Source organism: Coturnix japonica, chromosome 2, assembly GCF_054131305.1.
Source record: "Coturnix japonica strain WE chromosome 2, WE-NBRP24, whole genome shotgun sequence".
NCBI lineage: Eukaryota > Metazoa > Chordata > Aves > Galliformes > Phasianidae > Coturnix > Coturnix japonica.
The window spans coordinates 92,111,551-92,128,936 of record NC_140664.1 but is presented as its reverse complement, the minus strand read 5'-3'; the positions used below and the strand labels follow the sequence as shown (position 1 = coordinate 92,128,936).

At 36.8% G+C, this 17,386-nt stretch overlaps 1 protein-coding gene across 8 annotated transcripts in view; it reads left to right on the top strand.

The window, feature by feature from the left end:
• The window catches only part of GALNT1 (polypeptide N-acetylgalactosaminyltransferase 1), a 245,589-nt gene that overhangs the window by 216,395 nt on the left and 11,808 nt on the right, over positions 1–17,386 (top strand). For 7 of the 8 annotated variants that reach the window (XM_085538065.1, XM_085538066.1, XM_015854315.3 and 4 more), the window contains 5 exons: positions 6,758–6,924; positions 11,707–11,914; positions 13,768–13,938; positions 16,178–16,295; positions 17,169–17,349. In XM_085538065.1, coding sequence (XP_085394191.1) covers positions 6,758–6,924; positions 11,707–11,914; positions 13,768–13,938; positions 16,178–16,295; positions 17,169–17,349 — 845 coding nt within the window. Of the gene's footprint in view, positions 1–140; positions 229–6,757; positions 6,925–11,706; positions 11,915–13,767; positions 13,939–16,177; positions 16,296–17,168; positions 17,350–17,386 lie in introns of those variants that run through there. The other variant, XM_085538069.1, reaches the window with a different exon arrangement.

Below are 17,386 nucleotides of genomic sequence, written 5' to 3'. Positions count from 1 at the left end.
TTTCCCCTTACTTCAAAAAATACTTTCCTATGGTCGTTCTGATTAGAACAGCGCTCAATAGTAGGTAATTACTTTTGTGAACTTCTGCTTGAATTCTGAAAGCACAGTGGTTTTAAGGACCGTTTTGGATTTTGTTTCCAGGATCTAAAGAAGAGATTCTGCTTGAATCATGAGATAATACGGCCTTTCTTATATACAAAACTTTGAAAGCAGAAGAAAGGATGGCAGGTAAATTACACAATGCTATTGAAGGCAAGGCACTTAAGCAGGCTGGATGGAAGTGCTTAAATAAGAATTACCGGCATTCAGGTCATCAGTTTAGACAGATTAATTGGGGTTGTAATACGTATTATAGAAGTGAAGACCTCTTTTTAAAACAAATTGTTCCGATCTGATTGGAAGAAGCAGCTTCCTTCTGTTGTGTGGGGTTTTGTTGCAGACTTATGTGCAGCACTTTGTCTTTATGCAGCCACAAGTTAAAACTGTGGTTGTATGCCTCGGTGTGCTAAAAAGAGCTGTAAGAGCTGTGGTGTATTCTGTTGGTCAGCAATTCCATCTTTCTCATAAATACTGCTTTTAACCCTTTTCAGTATGTTGTTTCCTGTTAATATTAGCTTTGTCCATCTTATTTGTCTTCAGTCACAATGGGTTATACTAAAAATTTCTTTTGGAAGCAGATAATGCTCTTCTTTGTGATGAGGTTGTAAGGCTGTCCAGAGAAGAATGAGTCACTGTTGACCAGAAAAGCATCTCTTGATTTGAATGCTGGTGGTTGTAGATGCAGTGTTTTGGCATTTTCTGCCACCTTTGCTTGCAGGGATGTTATTCTCTGCCAGGTATGTGTGAGTATCAGCAGCTTCAGGGTGACTCAGTCTTATTTTCAGCATGTTTTCGCCTGTGATTAAATGAGGGAGTGGTGTTTGCATTGGGCAGGGCTATGCCTCAGCTTTGTTGCCTTAACTTGTTGCAAACTATAACTTCAGGCAGATGGGCATGTAAACAACTGAGGGCTGATAGATTCATAGCACTGCAGCGAGATGGGGCAGTTATTAATTAAAGCCTGAGGTCTCATGACAGGAGCTTCTATTTTCTTCTCTAGTGATCTAGCATTAACTTTAGTATTGTCAATAGAAATTAAGTTTATTTTCAAGCCTGCAGATACTTATGCATACTTCCCAGAGTACCTTTTAATACTAAAGATTATACTTTTTATACTGTACCACTAATATTAAACAGGTTTATTCTAGGCATTGTGTTATACAGTGTTTCCTCAAAGCATCAGCTCTAATGCTATTTTCCTTTCTCATATTATGTTCTGAGATGCACTTTATTTGTTACTGCAACTTTTATTTTTAACCATTGTTGGTACTGTGCAAGATACAGGCCTGGACTACATTTGGAAGATGACTAAATGCATTTCCCTTCACTCCCCACTGTTGTTCCTTTCAAATATGCATCCGTATTGCATTGGCATACTGCTCATACGAGGTGTGGTCTGAGCTTTAGTGTGATTTCTCATCTGAGCTGTGAAGTGCACAGCGGATACCTGCACTTGCATTCCATCTCTGTTCTTCATTGATATGCTTTCTCTTGAGTGTGCTGGGTTTGGAAAACAAGAGTTGCACCATTGTTTCAGCTGACACTGTGGCTTTGGTACTGCTTGAGTCTACTGAATTTCTGTTCTCATAGCCTCTTTCTGCATAGACACCATGGTAATATATAATTGATTTCCTACAAGATCTCATCAAGATCTCTACAAGATATTTGCAGATTTTTGTGACAGCAGTTCTTCAGCTCATCAGATGCACTTATAGATCTTATTTATCTCATATCAAATCCTATTTTATTACATAACTACCAAAAGAGATTTAACATGATTTCAAAGGGTCTGCAAATGGATTACTTCTAATATGACTTTAACGATACAACAGTATTGCACATAGCACTCATGATTGAGTTGTAAGGATACTTTCTCAAAATTATGTTCTATGAATGCTGCATTATAGTATTGATAAAATGCCAAATATTATCATGGGTTGGTTGCAGTGTTGCGTTTCTAAGATAATATCTAAGTTTCTCTCAAAATCTCAACAGTAAGTTGAAAGAGGTGATGTTAGGGCAATGAAAGGTAGGCCTTGTTGGTCTTGGGCACTAAGAAGAGCAGGATGGTTATCAGAAGAATTTCACTTCTGAGGAATTCAAATGAAGGACAGTTTAAGATCCTCTAGTAGATTACTTCTGTTTCAGCAATGGTTAAGTATGTTTCTCTCATTCCTTCACTAACATAAGAGATAAGAGTTCCAGTTCTGCTAGTTGTAAATTAGAGTGGAGAGTAAAGGTTGTGGTATGTAGGTACTGCAAAATGAATGGGCTCACCCTAGTTGTTAGCATCTTGAAGGCCTAGACATTGTCAATACTGAAAAGGTATAGAAAAGAATTAGCTGTAAGCTGAGATGTCTGGGATGTTATTGCTGGTGGCACTAAGTACTTTGGTACCAGCTTTGGCAGACCTGGTAACAGTGAGGTGCTCATCTGTAATCATGAATAGTGTCGTGAATGCTGTTTAGATGCCTTGGGAAACTTGCATTTCATAAGGTCTTGAAGTGCTTGAAATGAACCATTTTACATTGACTTGAAGATAAAATTATGTTGGTTTTTTTTTTGTTGTTGTTTTTCTTTTTAAAATCTTTTATTCCACATTTTGAGTTAAGAGGATTTGGGTTTTTTTTGTTGTTGTTGTTGGCTGGGTGAATTAAATATCAGCATACTGTACATTTTTGTGTATCAGATATTTCTTTATATAGATTGAAAATTTAAAAAGACCACCTTCCAAAACTTCATGCAGTTACTTTACTTGTTATATCAGAAACGTCCTTTGTGTTGGCTGTCATTTTTAACCAACAACTAGAAGGCTTCAACTGTAGTCTTAGGATATGCAATGTCTCAAAGCATTTCAATGATGACTTTTCTTGACCAGTTTTCTTGTCAGATGGAATGGGAATTTTCATGTTCTGATTAATAGGAGTTGGAAGTGCTTTCCTTTCAAGTTTATGGTTAAAGAGCGTATAAAATCTGAGGTTTAATGACTAAAATATGGTGATTCTATTCAAATAATACTTGACTTTTCGAGGTTTTTTTTTTGTTGTTTTTTTTTTTTTGTAATGTTTCCTACAGACTGTTTCTAGCCTGAACTGAAAGAGAAGATAATAAACAGTTTATTCGGAAGTTTTCAGATGCGTTCAGGTTGTTCAGGTTCTTACCAAGTGGCTATACACAATACGCTACACAGTATCTTCTTTTATATGCACCTCCCTGTCTAAAACGTAGAGAGCTTCTCCATATGGTTTAAGTACCACCTTCATAAAAAAAGGGTGATGGTAGAGAAGAAAAACATAAATGATAATTGCTTTTGACCTTCCACTTCAGACACTTCTGTAATGAGTTTAAAATTTTGAAATTAGGCTGCAGGGCTAATAATTATTTTTATTTTTGCTGTTGTTGCTTATTAGCAATGTTATCCACAGATACGCTGTGATCTGTCATCCTTCTTTTGCTTTTAGTACGTTAGACATAAATGTGGTTGAGAGAAGGATTTGGACCTAGTGCGTTGCCCTCCTGTGCTCTTGAGGATATGCAGGCCTAGGAGTTATCAGCTGGCAGAGGTCAGGCCTGAGTCTTACCTGTTAACTGTCCTGTGGCTCTTCTGTAAAAACATATCTCAAAATGTTTTACACAACACTTGTAAACTTCTTCCCCCCTCCCCCCCCCCAAAACTGATTTTGATGGGACATGAAAGATATTGGAAAATCTTATTAGGAAACGAGATCTATCCACTTTCATTTCCTCGTTACCTGAGAGCAACAAATGACACATTAGGAAGGAATACACCTTAATAAGGCTGAAGTTGGTGATTCCAGTTCCGAAAAGGAGATTTGATATGGAATAAAGAAAATCTTCACTGTTTTTGTTCATTGGAAAGTGTATGTCAACACATGTAGGTTAAGCAGGCTTTTTTCTTGATTGTACTGAAATAGTCTGTCCTTTTTTCTGTACATTTAAGTAATAAGTCACTGCTTTCATTTAAAATATCTAGTATTTCTGGGGAGTTTCCACAATCTAAATAATATATGGAGTTGCATTAGCCAAGAATTTGCCTGATGCATGCTGTAGATTAAGGAAAGGATGATGCATTTCAGGTGAAGTAGATATTCTCAGCTGCTGTTTGGAGTCTTCATTAAATTACTGGAGATGTTATGCCTTCCTGATATTATGCACTCAATTTTAAAACTATTTGAGGCATGATCCAACTAAAGGAACATAATATATTAGTAGCGAATTGAAATTCAAATTTCCCTTAATTCATGCCCTGTGTGTCATACCCTTGATGGTTATGTTCTGCTACTAATGTTGCTTAACTGTTGGTTGAAACAAATGCTGCATTTTAAATTCAGTAGTAATCCCATTCTGGGGTAATTTGTTTTCAAATGAAAGACAAAAAGGATTCTTAATTTAAATGTTTGGTACTCCAGATAAAACGTGAGTTTTACATAGAGGGCTGATGCTCTGAGTTAACTGTTCTCTTTCTGTTTTGCTGTTCTGCAGCAGTGTGTTCCTGGGGGAAAGTAGCGTATGGCAAGAGTTTCAAAATTAAGAACTTACTTTTTGTTATCTAGTCACAAATATTTGTACAGATATATTAACTAAGTATGTATAGAAGTGCCCTATAGAAGTTTCCTAGGTGAAAGGAATGCTGTTGTGAAATCAACTTGCGTTGCCACTTGTGAGAGTCTCTTAAATGTTAGTAGACAGGGCAGCATAGGTCACTCTTGAACTGTTAGTCCTGAAAGGGCTGATGGCTGTGATTCCAATAGGCAGGTCTTGTTATGGATGCGGTGATGTACAGCTTCTAGAGGTCACAGATAGTAGAAATGCCTGAGAGAGGTTCTCATCAACCTTCTGTATGCCTTTCAGGCATGTTAGGGCTAAAAGATCTCCCTTCAAAGATGGGTCTTAAAGATTCGGATGTCTTTATACTCAAGACAATGTAATGTTTTATAAATGTGCTAGTCTGTGGCTAGCTTTTTTTTATACCAGTTCATTCGTTTGGAACTCAGTAAAATAAAATCTTCCATGAAACCGAGATAGGCAAGGCTGAAGATCCAAAATGTAGTATTGCAATGACAAATCCTATGGCCACCCCAGGAAGTTTGTTCTGTTGGGTGAGATGTTACAGCTTCTTATGGAGTACAGCAAACAGATTTCTCTCAGCTTTTCTACAAATATTCTGTTAAAACCTATAAGATCAACTGGAAGATTTGCATTTCTACTGAGGCTGAACACCAACACTTTGATACTTCATTTTCTGGTCTAGAGTGAAGTGCTGTAGAAGGAATAAAATATTGGTGGTTTGGTTTTAAAGCAACAAAAAGGGCTGAACAAGTGAAAAATAAAAGAATATTTGGCCCGTGTATAGAATTTGCCATCTGAAATACAAAGCATCTTTGCCAAAAGCTGTTTTATTTTTCAAGTGATCCCACAGAAATAATACTTTGTCAGTTGATGTACTTCACAAATTTTCTTTATGCATGAATCAAATAAAAAAGAACAGGGGTATGAGTGTTTTCTCTAAAGATTTTGACACTCGCTTTGGTGTAATGAATAATTAAAGTCAGCTGTGATTGTAGACAACTCTAATATTGAGGACAGATAGTGCCTGTTTCAAAGATATTGCTCTTTCAATTCTCAGAAGGGGAAGCATGATTGCACAGAAGCTCTTTGAGATGCTTCCTAAATTATACCTGGACTTAAATTATACCTCATTTTATCTGGGATCTAGGCTCAGTGAGGGTTTTTGTCACTACCACAGAGCCAAAATGCCTGTGTGTTAGGAGAGCTGCTCTTGCTTCAAGCTCTCAGGCTAACTGAGTTAGTTAGCAAATAAAAAATTCATGCTGTGAGCTCGCTTTTGGCTTGTGTTCATGGTGTCACCAGTTCTTCCGAAGGGTGGGAATAGATGCTGACACCACAGTCCTGTATTGACAGGTTGTTCCTTCTGTATCATTTTTATACTTAGTGTTAAAGATATGCACTGTTTACTTCTCAAACTCTCATTTAGGGCCACAGGTGATAGTCATAAATACTTCTAAACATATTTGAATAATATTTAAAACAGATTGCACTTGAATGACTGTGTGTAATGAGTTGTTATCTACTGAAAGCTTTTCTATTGGACTGAAGCTACAAATCTCAAATGTGCCCAGTGTTTTTTCTCATACAGTTATGAATTACTTTTTCAGTGTTCATTATATATTCTTTATTTATGTGGTTTCTTTCAAGTTCACCATTTCTTGTCTTGTGTGTTTCTCATCCTTTTCCCCCATGTCCATGTAATAGTACTACGGTTACCCCTTACCCTCTGTGGGAATGCAGGCCTAAAAGAGCACCTTGAGTTAGTATACTTGTTATGTGAAGCACTGCATATCCAAGTAGAGGGAATAAATACTGTTAGCTGTATGTGATGGCAGTGTGGATGTCTGTCATTTCAAGTACTAGTTACTCCATGAAGGTTCCCTTTCTGAATTGTGGAGTGGAATATTAGATGTATACATAAATGTAAGGAAATACTAATTCATGCACTTTTGTCTCGCTTCATGTGGCATTGATATAAATTATTGTTTGACATAATAATAGTCTTCAAATTTGCAGTTCTAACTTGATCATTACAAATGCTCTTTTTTTTTTTCTTCTTGATTTACAGTTGTAAAACAAAGGTGTATGCAGACAACCTTCCCACAACAAGTGTTGTCATTGTTTTTCACAATGAGGCTTGGAGCACACTTCTACGAACTGTTCATAGTGTGATAAACCGGTCACCACGACACATGCTGGAAGAAATTGTGCTTGTTGATGATGCCAGTGAAAGAGGTAATGATAAACATTCATACCGATGTCTAACTTAGCGCTCAAAGGGATCAGTATTGACTTTTCAGCTTATGGGAAATTGCAGTTCAGTTTCCCTGCTTTATGAGATTCCACTTTTTAATGGTCAGTGGACAAAGGGAAAATTCTGTGATACAGAATAAGGCTTGCATTGTGTTTCATTACACTATATAATGAAATTAATAGACAAAACTTGAAGCTGGTTTTCTTAAAATGACTTTAGATGTTGCTTGCCAATGATTTTTGAAAATTACAATATAGTAGGAATAAAGATAATTTGGACAGTACTTGGTTACTCATTTTGGATTGGTTATTTTGTTTCTTGGTTGATTTTTGTCAGTGTTGTTGGTTATGAAATGTAACTTGAGGGATATTTTTTCTTGTATGTATATGAGAATGAGAGAGTATTATGTTTTCTAAAATATTTCTACACTTGTATGATGAAATAATCCTTTAAAAATATATTTCTGTTTTGGATGCTTTCCAGTAGATTAATAGCTGGGAGGCCACTATTTAAAGTAAATAAATAAATTCTTGGCAGCCACCATTTGTTGGCGGTCATCTGTATTTATCTGTATCAGCAGTAATTTCCCTGCTTTAGTTGGAGAATTGAGGGGTTGTGCAGCCAGCATGCTGATATCTCAGTTTGAGACATCTGATTCCAATATTGCAAAATACTTATTCTGCTTATTAGGTTAATTCCAACTTCACAGTAAGAAGGGTCCAAACATCTGAACAAACAAAATCTATGTACAAGAAGAGATGCTGGATTGCAGACCTTATGGTCTGAGTAGCATTAGGGTGTGTGGATTACAATAACTGACAGGAACCTTTGTGGATTCCCAGCTGAAGAATTTACAGGGTATGAAGGTTATGAAGAATTTATAGAGCGTCTTTTTACACTTTGTACCTTCTGCAGTAAAAAGTATGAGTTTCTTCTTCAGGTTGTATGCATGTATGGTGATGCGACATATTGCCTGACAATTCCAGGCCATGTAAGTCTAGAGAACATCTGACTGTGAAGATGAACAAGGGAAAGAGAGATAATACCAGTTTGATGAGTTGTGACTGGGTTGTTCACCTAGGGATGCATTGCTCGTGCACTCAGGTTGTGTTTGCACGTGTATCAGTATGTGTTCCTTAACTTCTTGTGCACACTCACTCTTTCACCTGATGCTGGAGTTAGCCTCTTCAACAAATTCTAGTACAATTTGGAAAAAGGAAAAGGCTTGAAAGGCAATCGCACTCTGGGAGAAGAGAAAGAATGCCTATGCACAGGGCAAAAGCTATCACAGGAATGTGCTCCGGATGGGATGGGAGTTGTGATGAATTTTTTAGCTCTTAGAAGGGTCAAATTTTCAGTATTTTGGAGGGGATTGGTTAATGGCACCCTCAATTTCTTGCAGTTGTTAAAGCTCTTCTTACACCTTTCCAAATTGCTCACCACTATGAGGATTATTCCTGGGGAGCACAGATGCTGATATTTGGGTTTTGAGCGTGTGTAATTAGTTTATTGTGCAGGTGCAGGTTTCCTTAATGAAATATAGGGAGAACTGTTTTGGTTGGTTGGCTCTTACGCTCAGACTCATGCTAGAAAAACAAAGTTTAGTGCAAATCTGCTCTGTTTCATTTATCTACACAGTCCCTTTCAATAATTCATACCTTTGCTAATGATTAATAGTGACAGGTCAGCTTTCAATGTGACCTAGAAATAGAGTAAGCTAATATTAAAATAGTGTAGGCAGATACTTCTTATGTTTTGTCTTTTTAATTCCTGTTTAATAAACAACAACGGTAACAGCAACCAAAAATTTTATTTAGCACTATCCGTGTCCTCATTATGAAGTATAATAATTCACTTCAAAAATGGCTTTTTAAAGATATCCTTTGTGTTCCTGATTTGTTTGAGGTAGGTAACAAAATTGAGATAATTCTAGGCTGAAAGACATAACATTTCACATGATGTTATTGAGCATCCTTAGTTTTGAAATCGGTGATCACTCTGGCACCTTGTGTTTACAGTTATTTTCAACAGTTTCTGAAAGTACTGTGTAATGCTTTATTTTCCAACAACTTCCTATGTTTCCAGCAAATGTTCTTTAAATAAAACTGAAGGGATGTGATGCCTGAAAATATGAAGGGTTTAGCATATGCTACTTACATATTCTGTTTGTGTTGAATTAGAACGGCAGACTTTTTTCCAGAAAAAGAAAACTGTTCAGCCTGAGTAATGTATTTTGAATTCTAACATCAGAGTCGATTTAATTGGAATGAAGTAAGCATTCAGTCTGCCTGAAGCACACTTTGTACCTGCCAGTGTCAAGCTCTTAGAAGAATGAATTTGCATAATATCACACAGTTATTTACACTGCAAAAAAAAAAACACAAAACAAAAAAAACCTTTGGAGAAACAAGGCATGGCTGTAACATTGCTTCTCCAGTTGCTGATCAGAATTGCCTATTTTGTTTTCAAGTATTAATCTTTGTTAACTACTTTGCTAAACAGCGTTAACAGAAGAAATCAGAAGTAGTCAGTACTTTAAAACTAGGTCAAGTGCTGAATGGCCCCGTGTGCCAGAAAGATTAGATCAGGACAGAAAACACCCACAGAAGGTAGTGATACAGATGCATATTGAAGCAATGGATTTAAAACTAAATGTCTGAAAATGATGTCTTTTCTATCTGTGACTGCATGATTAAGAATCTGTAAGTCTGTATTGTAGCTAAATAAAAATATTTAGTTTGAAACTTAGTGTTTAGTTTATGTTCATGAAGGTGTGACTCAGTAATGCAGTTGTCCAATTATTTTTCAATTTGCACACTTACTGGCTCTAACTGAATAGATTTGTTGTTGTTTTTTTTTTCTTTTTTATAATCTTGGCTTTCTTAGTTCCACTACTGCCATAGAAGATGCTCTTTAAGCAGTCCATAGCAATAAGTAAAAATATTCGTAGTTTGATACAGAAAAAGTTTATGAAAGGAATATCCAGCAGAAAGTTCTGTCTCTGACATGGAAGGTTTTTTTTACAAGTATTATCAAAACCTCAACCTCTGCCTAAAGTGCATGAGGCAATGCTAAAAACTTACTCAGCTGTCATCCCATGTCACTCCTGAACGTCTAATGCTGTAGTGCGTAAATATTTTCATTTGGGTGTTTAACATAGGATTTAGTGTAAGTATAGCCACTTGGCTTGAGTCTGAAGTTATCTCTAAAGCTTAACATTTCTAGTAGGCCAAAATCTATTAGATGCGTTAAGAGATTATCTGTGAAATCAGGCATTTACACATATGTATGTATATACATTAAACTATAAGTAGTTCCACAATGCCAGTCTCTTACATTGCTGGCTCTGGAAAACAATGCAGTAAGAAGTGCAGTCAATTTGATACAGGCCACGTCAGTCAAGTAATGTGTGCTTAGCCCCAACAGGCCTGCAAAATTTTCTGATGTGAAAATGGGTTTGTACTTCTCAGTTTTCATTACTAAATATTCTTTTGAATCTCTGTTAATACGCACGATAAAAAATTAAGTTGTAGTGAGTTTCTCTGGAGACAAATATTTAAGATCTTTCCAACTCTTTTAGCACAGCTCGGCGTCCAAGGTGCGTCAAAACTTATTTCTGTGGGTTTTAGTGACAGTCCAACAGCGCGAAGGGGGAAATGAGAAGGGAATTAGCTCACCAGAGCAATAGTGAGGAATGGTGATCATGCTTGGGGCAGCCCTACCTCTTGAGATTTACAAGACAGCCCAGGAGTTCATGCCATGCTTTTTCTCCCTCCATCGTCGCTCACATTCTCACATTCTTTCATGAAGTACTTAATATCTTACATTAAATCCTACTCTAGGCTGTGCACTGTTGTATTACAGCTCTCACATGCTTTGAATGTATCACGTAATACATTCAGTTGTTGTGTTTTATAAGAGTACTTATTTTGTTTGTCTTACAGATTTCAAATCTGTTCAACGCTATTACATGAGTTTATACGGCTATGAATTGCTTTTTTTCCATAAGTTCTTTGTTCTTCCTTATTATTTTTTGTAGTCTAATTGTTCATAATGGTCAAAGACTATGCCAAGCAGTGGGAAATCTGACAGCTGTTTATACTGTAGTAAATTTTGAGTTTACCAGCATTTATTAGTCATTAGTTATGGCTGTTGTGTTTTAATTAACTTGATCCTCAGATAAGCAGGTTTGTGACGTAGATGCTCATTTACATATCGCTGATTGTCTTCATTTATGTTTTTAGAAGTTATCATTATAACTTAGAGATACTAGCCAGACAAATCTAGAGAAAGCAGAATTGAAAAATGCACTTGGTTGTATTTCAAACTATGCAAAGAAATGATCTGTAAGTTACATTATGGTAGGAGATAAAGAGTTCAGCTAGTTGGCTCTTTTTTGTAACTTTCATGATGGATAATTTCATGCCTAAGAATATGTATGCATACATTTATTCCATAATCAAATCTTGTCTATCCCATCATACTTTTATGTAAGCATTCTACGCTCTCCATTTTTGTTTCCTGTGATGATAGAATGAAAAGAAGAAACTTCCTGCTCTAGCAAGTGGAATGCATGGGGGAGGGGGCAGAAGGGTTTAGTACAAAGTTAGAATAAGCAGCAGAGTAAACTAGCTGAGAAAAGAGGAAGATAGAAAAGCAAGGAAATACCTTCTTTCAACTCTCTTCATCAAAAACAAAGGGAGAATAAAAGCTGTACTTTGTAACTGACTGTTTGATTTTTTATTTTTTTTTTTTCCTCGCAGACTTCTTGAAAAGACCACTGGAGAGCTACGTAAAAAAATTAAAAGTACCTGTCCATGTGATTCGAATGGAACAGCGCTCTGGTTTGATCAGAGCTAGATTAAAGGGGGCTGCTGCTTCCAAAGGCCAGGTCATCACCTTCTTAGATGCTCATTGTGAATGTACAGTAGGCTGGCTCGAACCTTTGCTGGCAAGAATCAAAGCTGACAGGTAATTATCCATCTGATGGACCATAATTATTATTTCTTTTAAGGTTTTTAAGAAGTTTCTAAGTACTATGAGGTAACCTAAAAGCAAATATCTACTTTCTGAAAGGACAAGTAAGTCCTGTATTTCACGTTGGTGTAAGGCTAAAAGGCTAATTCCAAAATGCTTCTGAAAGGTGAGACATAGTTTAAGATGAAGCTTATGTTGGAACACATGAGCTAGTGTGTTTACAAACTGGATGATCTGAGTGTGAATAGAGTGGAGAGTAGTGGAATTTGACCTCTTTCACCTGGCTTACTCCTTCATAAATTTGGGAAGATATTCCCTCCAGAAAATGGAGGCCCTGGTCACAGCAAGTTAAGATTTTTTTAATAAAGGCAGGTAGCAACAGGACGAGGGGAAATGGCATTGAACTGGAAGAGGGTAGATTTAGACTAGATATCTGGAAGAACTTATTTACTGTGAGAGTGGTGAGACATTGGAATGGGTCGCCCCGCAAAATTGTGGATGCCCCCTCCTTGGAAGTATTGAAGGCCAGGCTGGATGGAGCTTTGAGCAAAACCTGGTCTAAGAAGGAGGTGTCTCTGCCTATCACAGGGGGGTTGGAACTGGATGATCTTAAAGGCTCCTTCCAACCCAAATCATTCTGTGATTCGATTCTATGATTCTACAACTGGGAGTATCTCTCAAGTTTACTGTATTCAGGTTCTTATGACTTCTTTGTTTCATAATATGGGTTGTGAATAATCTGTGGATGAATGAAATTCTACGGTATGACTTGGTCTTCTAGGGTGTATTTTCTTAAGTTGGAATAGTTACTGGAATTGCTAATCTACACTACAGTAGCATAACGTTGTGCTTATTTAAAATCACTATTCTCAATGCTTATATCCATGTAAACATGGTGGAAACTTGAGCATTGTTTTATTTTGTAGAGAAATTGGTATGCTTTACAACATACATCTGAGCAGTGATTCCAGAGTTGCAGACTAGTTACTAGTAAACAGCATTTTAAATAGGCTAGCTACTGTGCATAGTGTTGCAAATCTTAGTTTTGTTCATATGGTTAAAGGTGAAAACCATCTAAGTTTTCATGTTACAAAATTCAAGGTTGTGTGATGAAAAAGCTGCAGCTTTTGAAGAGCCTTTGTACAGAGCTGTACAGAGACACAATATCAACCTTTAGGTTATTGTTTTTGTGAGATGTATGTAAATTGTTGCTGCACTTTGTGCAGATAGCTCAAGTAAGTGAGTCCTTTGAACTTAGTTGCAGAGCTTTCCGTGAGTGGAAGCTGACTTGAGGACAGTTTTTTCATTATCTTTAAGATGATTAGGATTATTATCTCTGAGTATATGCATGCCTTAATGATGTCAGAACAGTAGACAATGAAGCCTCTCTGTCTATTTTGATGTGGTAGCTCATTTCTTAGTCTTGACGGCATATTAGAATACTTCCCCAGGGCTAATGACTTGAGTCTTAATTTAAAAACATGCCAGTTATTTTGACCACTTAACTAGAAACCAAAGCTTCTTTTATATGCAGTCACTGTTTGACATTGAGAAAACCTATGATCAGTTTTTTCCATCTGCGGAAGGTTATTAATTATTACTGATAATAATGCATTTGCTATTGCTTTTAAAGCTAGTATTGCCGAAATTGGGTCAGAGTTTTCATTTGGATGAGTTATTTCAAATTAGATCATTGTGGTAGTAATCTATTTTGTACTGCTGAGAAATGGCATTTGAACTTTTGAACTTAGGACATGTTAAAAATGGAGTTTAAAAAAAAAAAAAAGACACTACAAACCATTTTCTGAAACTTGTACTAATAGATTTTGGTTCTTTCTTCTTTCTAGGAGAACAGTTGTGTGTCCCATCATTGATGTAATTAGCGATGACACCTTTGAATACATGGCAGGTTCTGATATGACCTATGGTGGTTTCAACTGGAAGTTGAATTTTCGTTGGTATCCAGTTCCTCAAAGAGAGATGGATCGACGGAAAGGAGATCGAACTCTTCCTGTTAGGTAATCATTACATTTGCTGAAATGTTCATCTGATGTTCTTCCTGGATTAATCTTCTATACGGGTAGGCAGTTAATTTCTGTTGCAGTATTTAGATCTGTTTGAAGGAACAGCATAAAGGTTGTTTTACATGAATTGGCTGTTTCTAACTTTTGAAAGGAATGAAGAAAGCTATCAGTATGTCATTGTAGAACTATTTCCATGTTTTTGCTGATTACCAGCTAACTGCCAGCTTTTTGCTGGTTTTTGTGATGCATATATTTTTGTTGAAGCATTACCTTATCTTTTTTCTCTAAGAGAATAAACAATGTCTTGAATACGTACTAATTTTTATTTCTCGCTGGTGTCTGTGAGGGTTGCTCTGAAAGTAATGCATCCTGTTGTTTATTATGTCGGGCCACAATGTCAGAAGTGGATGTTGGTTCTATGGCGGTAGAGCTTGAACCTTCCTGCCAATATTTCATTAAATTTTGATGCCTTAAGACAAGTGGCAGCAAAGGAAGCAGTCTTACAAACTGGTGTTTGACACAGAAGTGTGTGTGAAGCAAAGGTACAGAATTGAATTCCTTCATCCAGTAAAAAATTGCACCCGTTGGCATTCATGTCCACTTGATGAACATTTGTGGACACCAAACAGTGGATTTAAGTTCAGTGAGGCTGTGAGGGGTGCATTTCAGCGGTAGCAACAGTAGCATGAAAGACAAACGATGTTCACAATGGCCATGCACAGCTGTTGCACCATGAAGAGCGTCTCAATCAGCTCGTCCACACAGATCAGCAGTTTACGATTAGGGAGCTGTGTACATAGTAATGTCATGGCAATGCCAGTCTTCATACCAGTTTGAAGACCACAGAACACATTGCCAGTCTTGAATGGACTGTTGTACCCTGCTCACCATATAGTTCAGATTTGGTGCCTTCTAACTTCCGCATGTTTGGGCTGATGAAAGGTGGACTGTGTGACCAGCATTTTCCTAGTAATGACACAGTCATTATCCACTCATGCAGATGTTAAAGAGTGACATGCAGGCTCTTGTCCATTGCTGGTATAAATAGCTAGCTAGTGGTGATGATTATGTTGAAAAACTCTGTTGTAGATGAGACTTTGCTCTGACAAATAGTGTTATGTGCTCTTTCTATCTGTGATAGTTTCTATAGAAATAAATAGGAGGCATTACTTCTAGAGCAGTTTATGTACATGTGCTTGTGTGCATGTACATAAACATATTACAAACACATGAAAGGGAGGCAGATTTATTCTGGTATGTCTTATTTGCAAAGATAATACGGAACACATACAACTTGAGTGTAATATATACCTTAACACAACTTCAGATTTACATTTCCTGGCCTTAACACTCAGAAAAGTGGGCAATATTAACTTAATATAAGGTTGAAGATGTGATCTCTGGTATTTTTTGTTCATGCTCTATTATGAAGGAATCGAAGGGTGTTCTCAGGACATGGTTAATGGATTATTTTTTTCTCCAGTATCCATTTTAGTGGAAAAAGGCACGCAAATTATAGTTAGATTTTGACCACCTAACTTATATTTAATGTGTCTCTCAGAAAAAGCATGAAGAAAAATTATTAGCGGTAGAAAATCGTTTATGCTAGAAAAATATGTCATTTGTAGACTCAAACGATAAAATTATATCAGCAGGCAAACGTGTAGCTTATGTATTGTATGCTTGTTGACTAAAAAAAAATGCAAATTTGGGAAGTTTTGTTAAAGTATGAGAAATGAGCGTTCTTTCTTTACTTCCCACTAGTAAGGAACTAGTAAAAATCAGGTTGTAACCCTGATTGTACAACTTCCTTGTATAAAGTAATAATAATGAATGCACACAGACCACTACTTGGCCTCTTGAAATTCTTCAGGAGTAGTTGATAGATGTGTATATTTCTTGTAAGGAAATTGTTTTTCCTTTTCTCTAAGAATTACCATCACTGGAAGCAGAAGGCTCCTGCAAGAATGGCAGCAGCTTATTAGCAGCCATTTTTCTATTCAAAGTCAAACTTGAAGTGAGAAAACAATGAGAACTGTCAGTAGCCACTTCCTTCTCCAGAAAATGTTGAGCTAGCAAATGGTAACTGGATTGGGACAGAAGCCTGGTGAGAAGGAGAATGTTCTGAGCTGCAGAAATAAAAAGCCATTTTGTCAATGTAAATGTGAAGTGTATTTACGTATGTCTTTATAGTGAGTGGTGCTTATTTTTTCTTTTGTTTTTTTTTTTTCAGGACGCCTACAATGGCAGGAGGTCTTTTTTCAATAGACAGAGATTACTTTCAGGAAATCGGAACGTACGATGCTGGAATGGATATTTGGGGTGGAGAAAACTTAGAAATTTCTTTCAGGGTGGGTAAAAGCTCATCTCTGCTTGATGTGTTATTACTCACAGTGTATCTCACATTCTGTAAAATACAGACCAGCTGACAGTGACAGGGTCCTCTCCTTTTGCATCTAGCAGTGTACTTCCTGTCCAGCTCCTCTGGCGGGGACATGCAACAACTGTACCTGTCAGTGAAGAAAAGTGTATGATGAATAGTTGACAGTCTTGTGACAAAAATGGAACTGCAGTGTTTATTGTGAATAAATACATATTTTATTTTATTTTACAAGGAATTCAGTTAGAAAATCTTTTTGGGGAGCATACTGTCAGTGTATGGTTGAGCATGTCAGTCAGTCAGACGTGAGTGGCTCTGTTGATTTCTCCTTGTGACCTACCTTAAAGATTGTCTGTTTTCATTTGATTGTGGACCTAACCAGCATTGTTCTCACTTTCATTCCTACCAAATAGCACCATTACCTTTTGTTTTATTTATCAGCTCTGAACAGATCAGTAGTTCCAAAAAGAGGCTGAAAATATATTCCAAAATGTTACTTGGGAAATGTGTGCTGTTTTTATGTGGGAGACCTATTTTATAATGGACTTCGTGAACAGATAACTACCTGTTACATTCCTGTGATTCATGCGAACCTTTTTGTTCCTTTGCTGTCCAGCTGCCCTGGTTCTCTAAAGTAATCTCATGCTACAGGGCCTGATATAGTCCTCCTTAGGCTTTTGAGCATCCTTACCTGTTGAACAGGAAATAAACTTTTCATGTTGTATTTTTATGTTTTAAATATCAACTATCTTTTCTCCAAATTGACTAACAGTAAATAATTAACATTTTAAAACGTTCTTTTTTAACCATTTAAACCATGCAGTAACTGTGCTTTTGCTTTCAGATTTGGCAGTGTGGTGGCACTTTGGAAATTGTAACTTGTTCACATGTTGGGCACGTGTTCAGAAAAGCAACACCATATACTTTTCCAGGAGGCACAGGGCAGATAATCAACAAAAATAACAGACGGCTTGCAGAAGTCTGGATGGATGAATTCAAAAACTTCTTTTATATCATTTCCCCAGGTGAGCCAAGTCTTTGGTTATGAGAAGAAATGTCTGT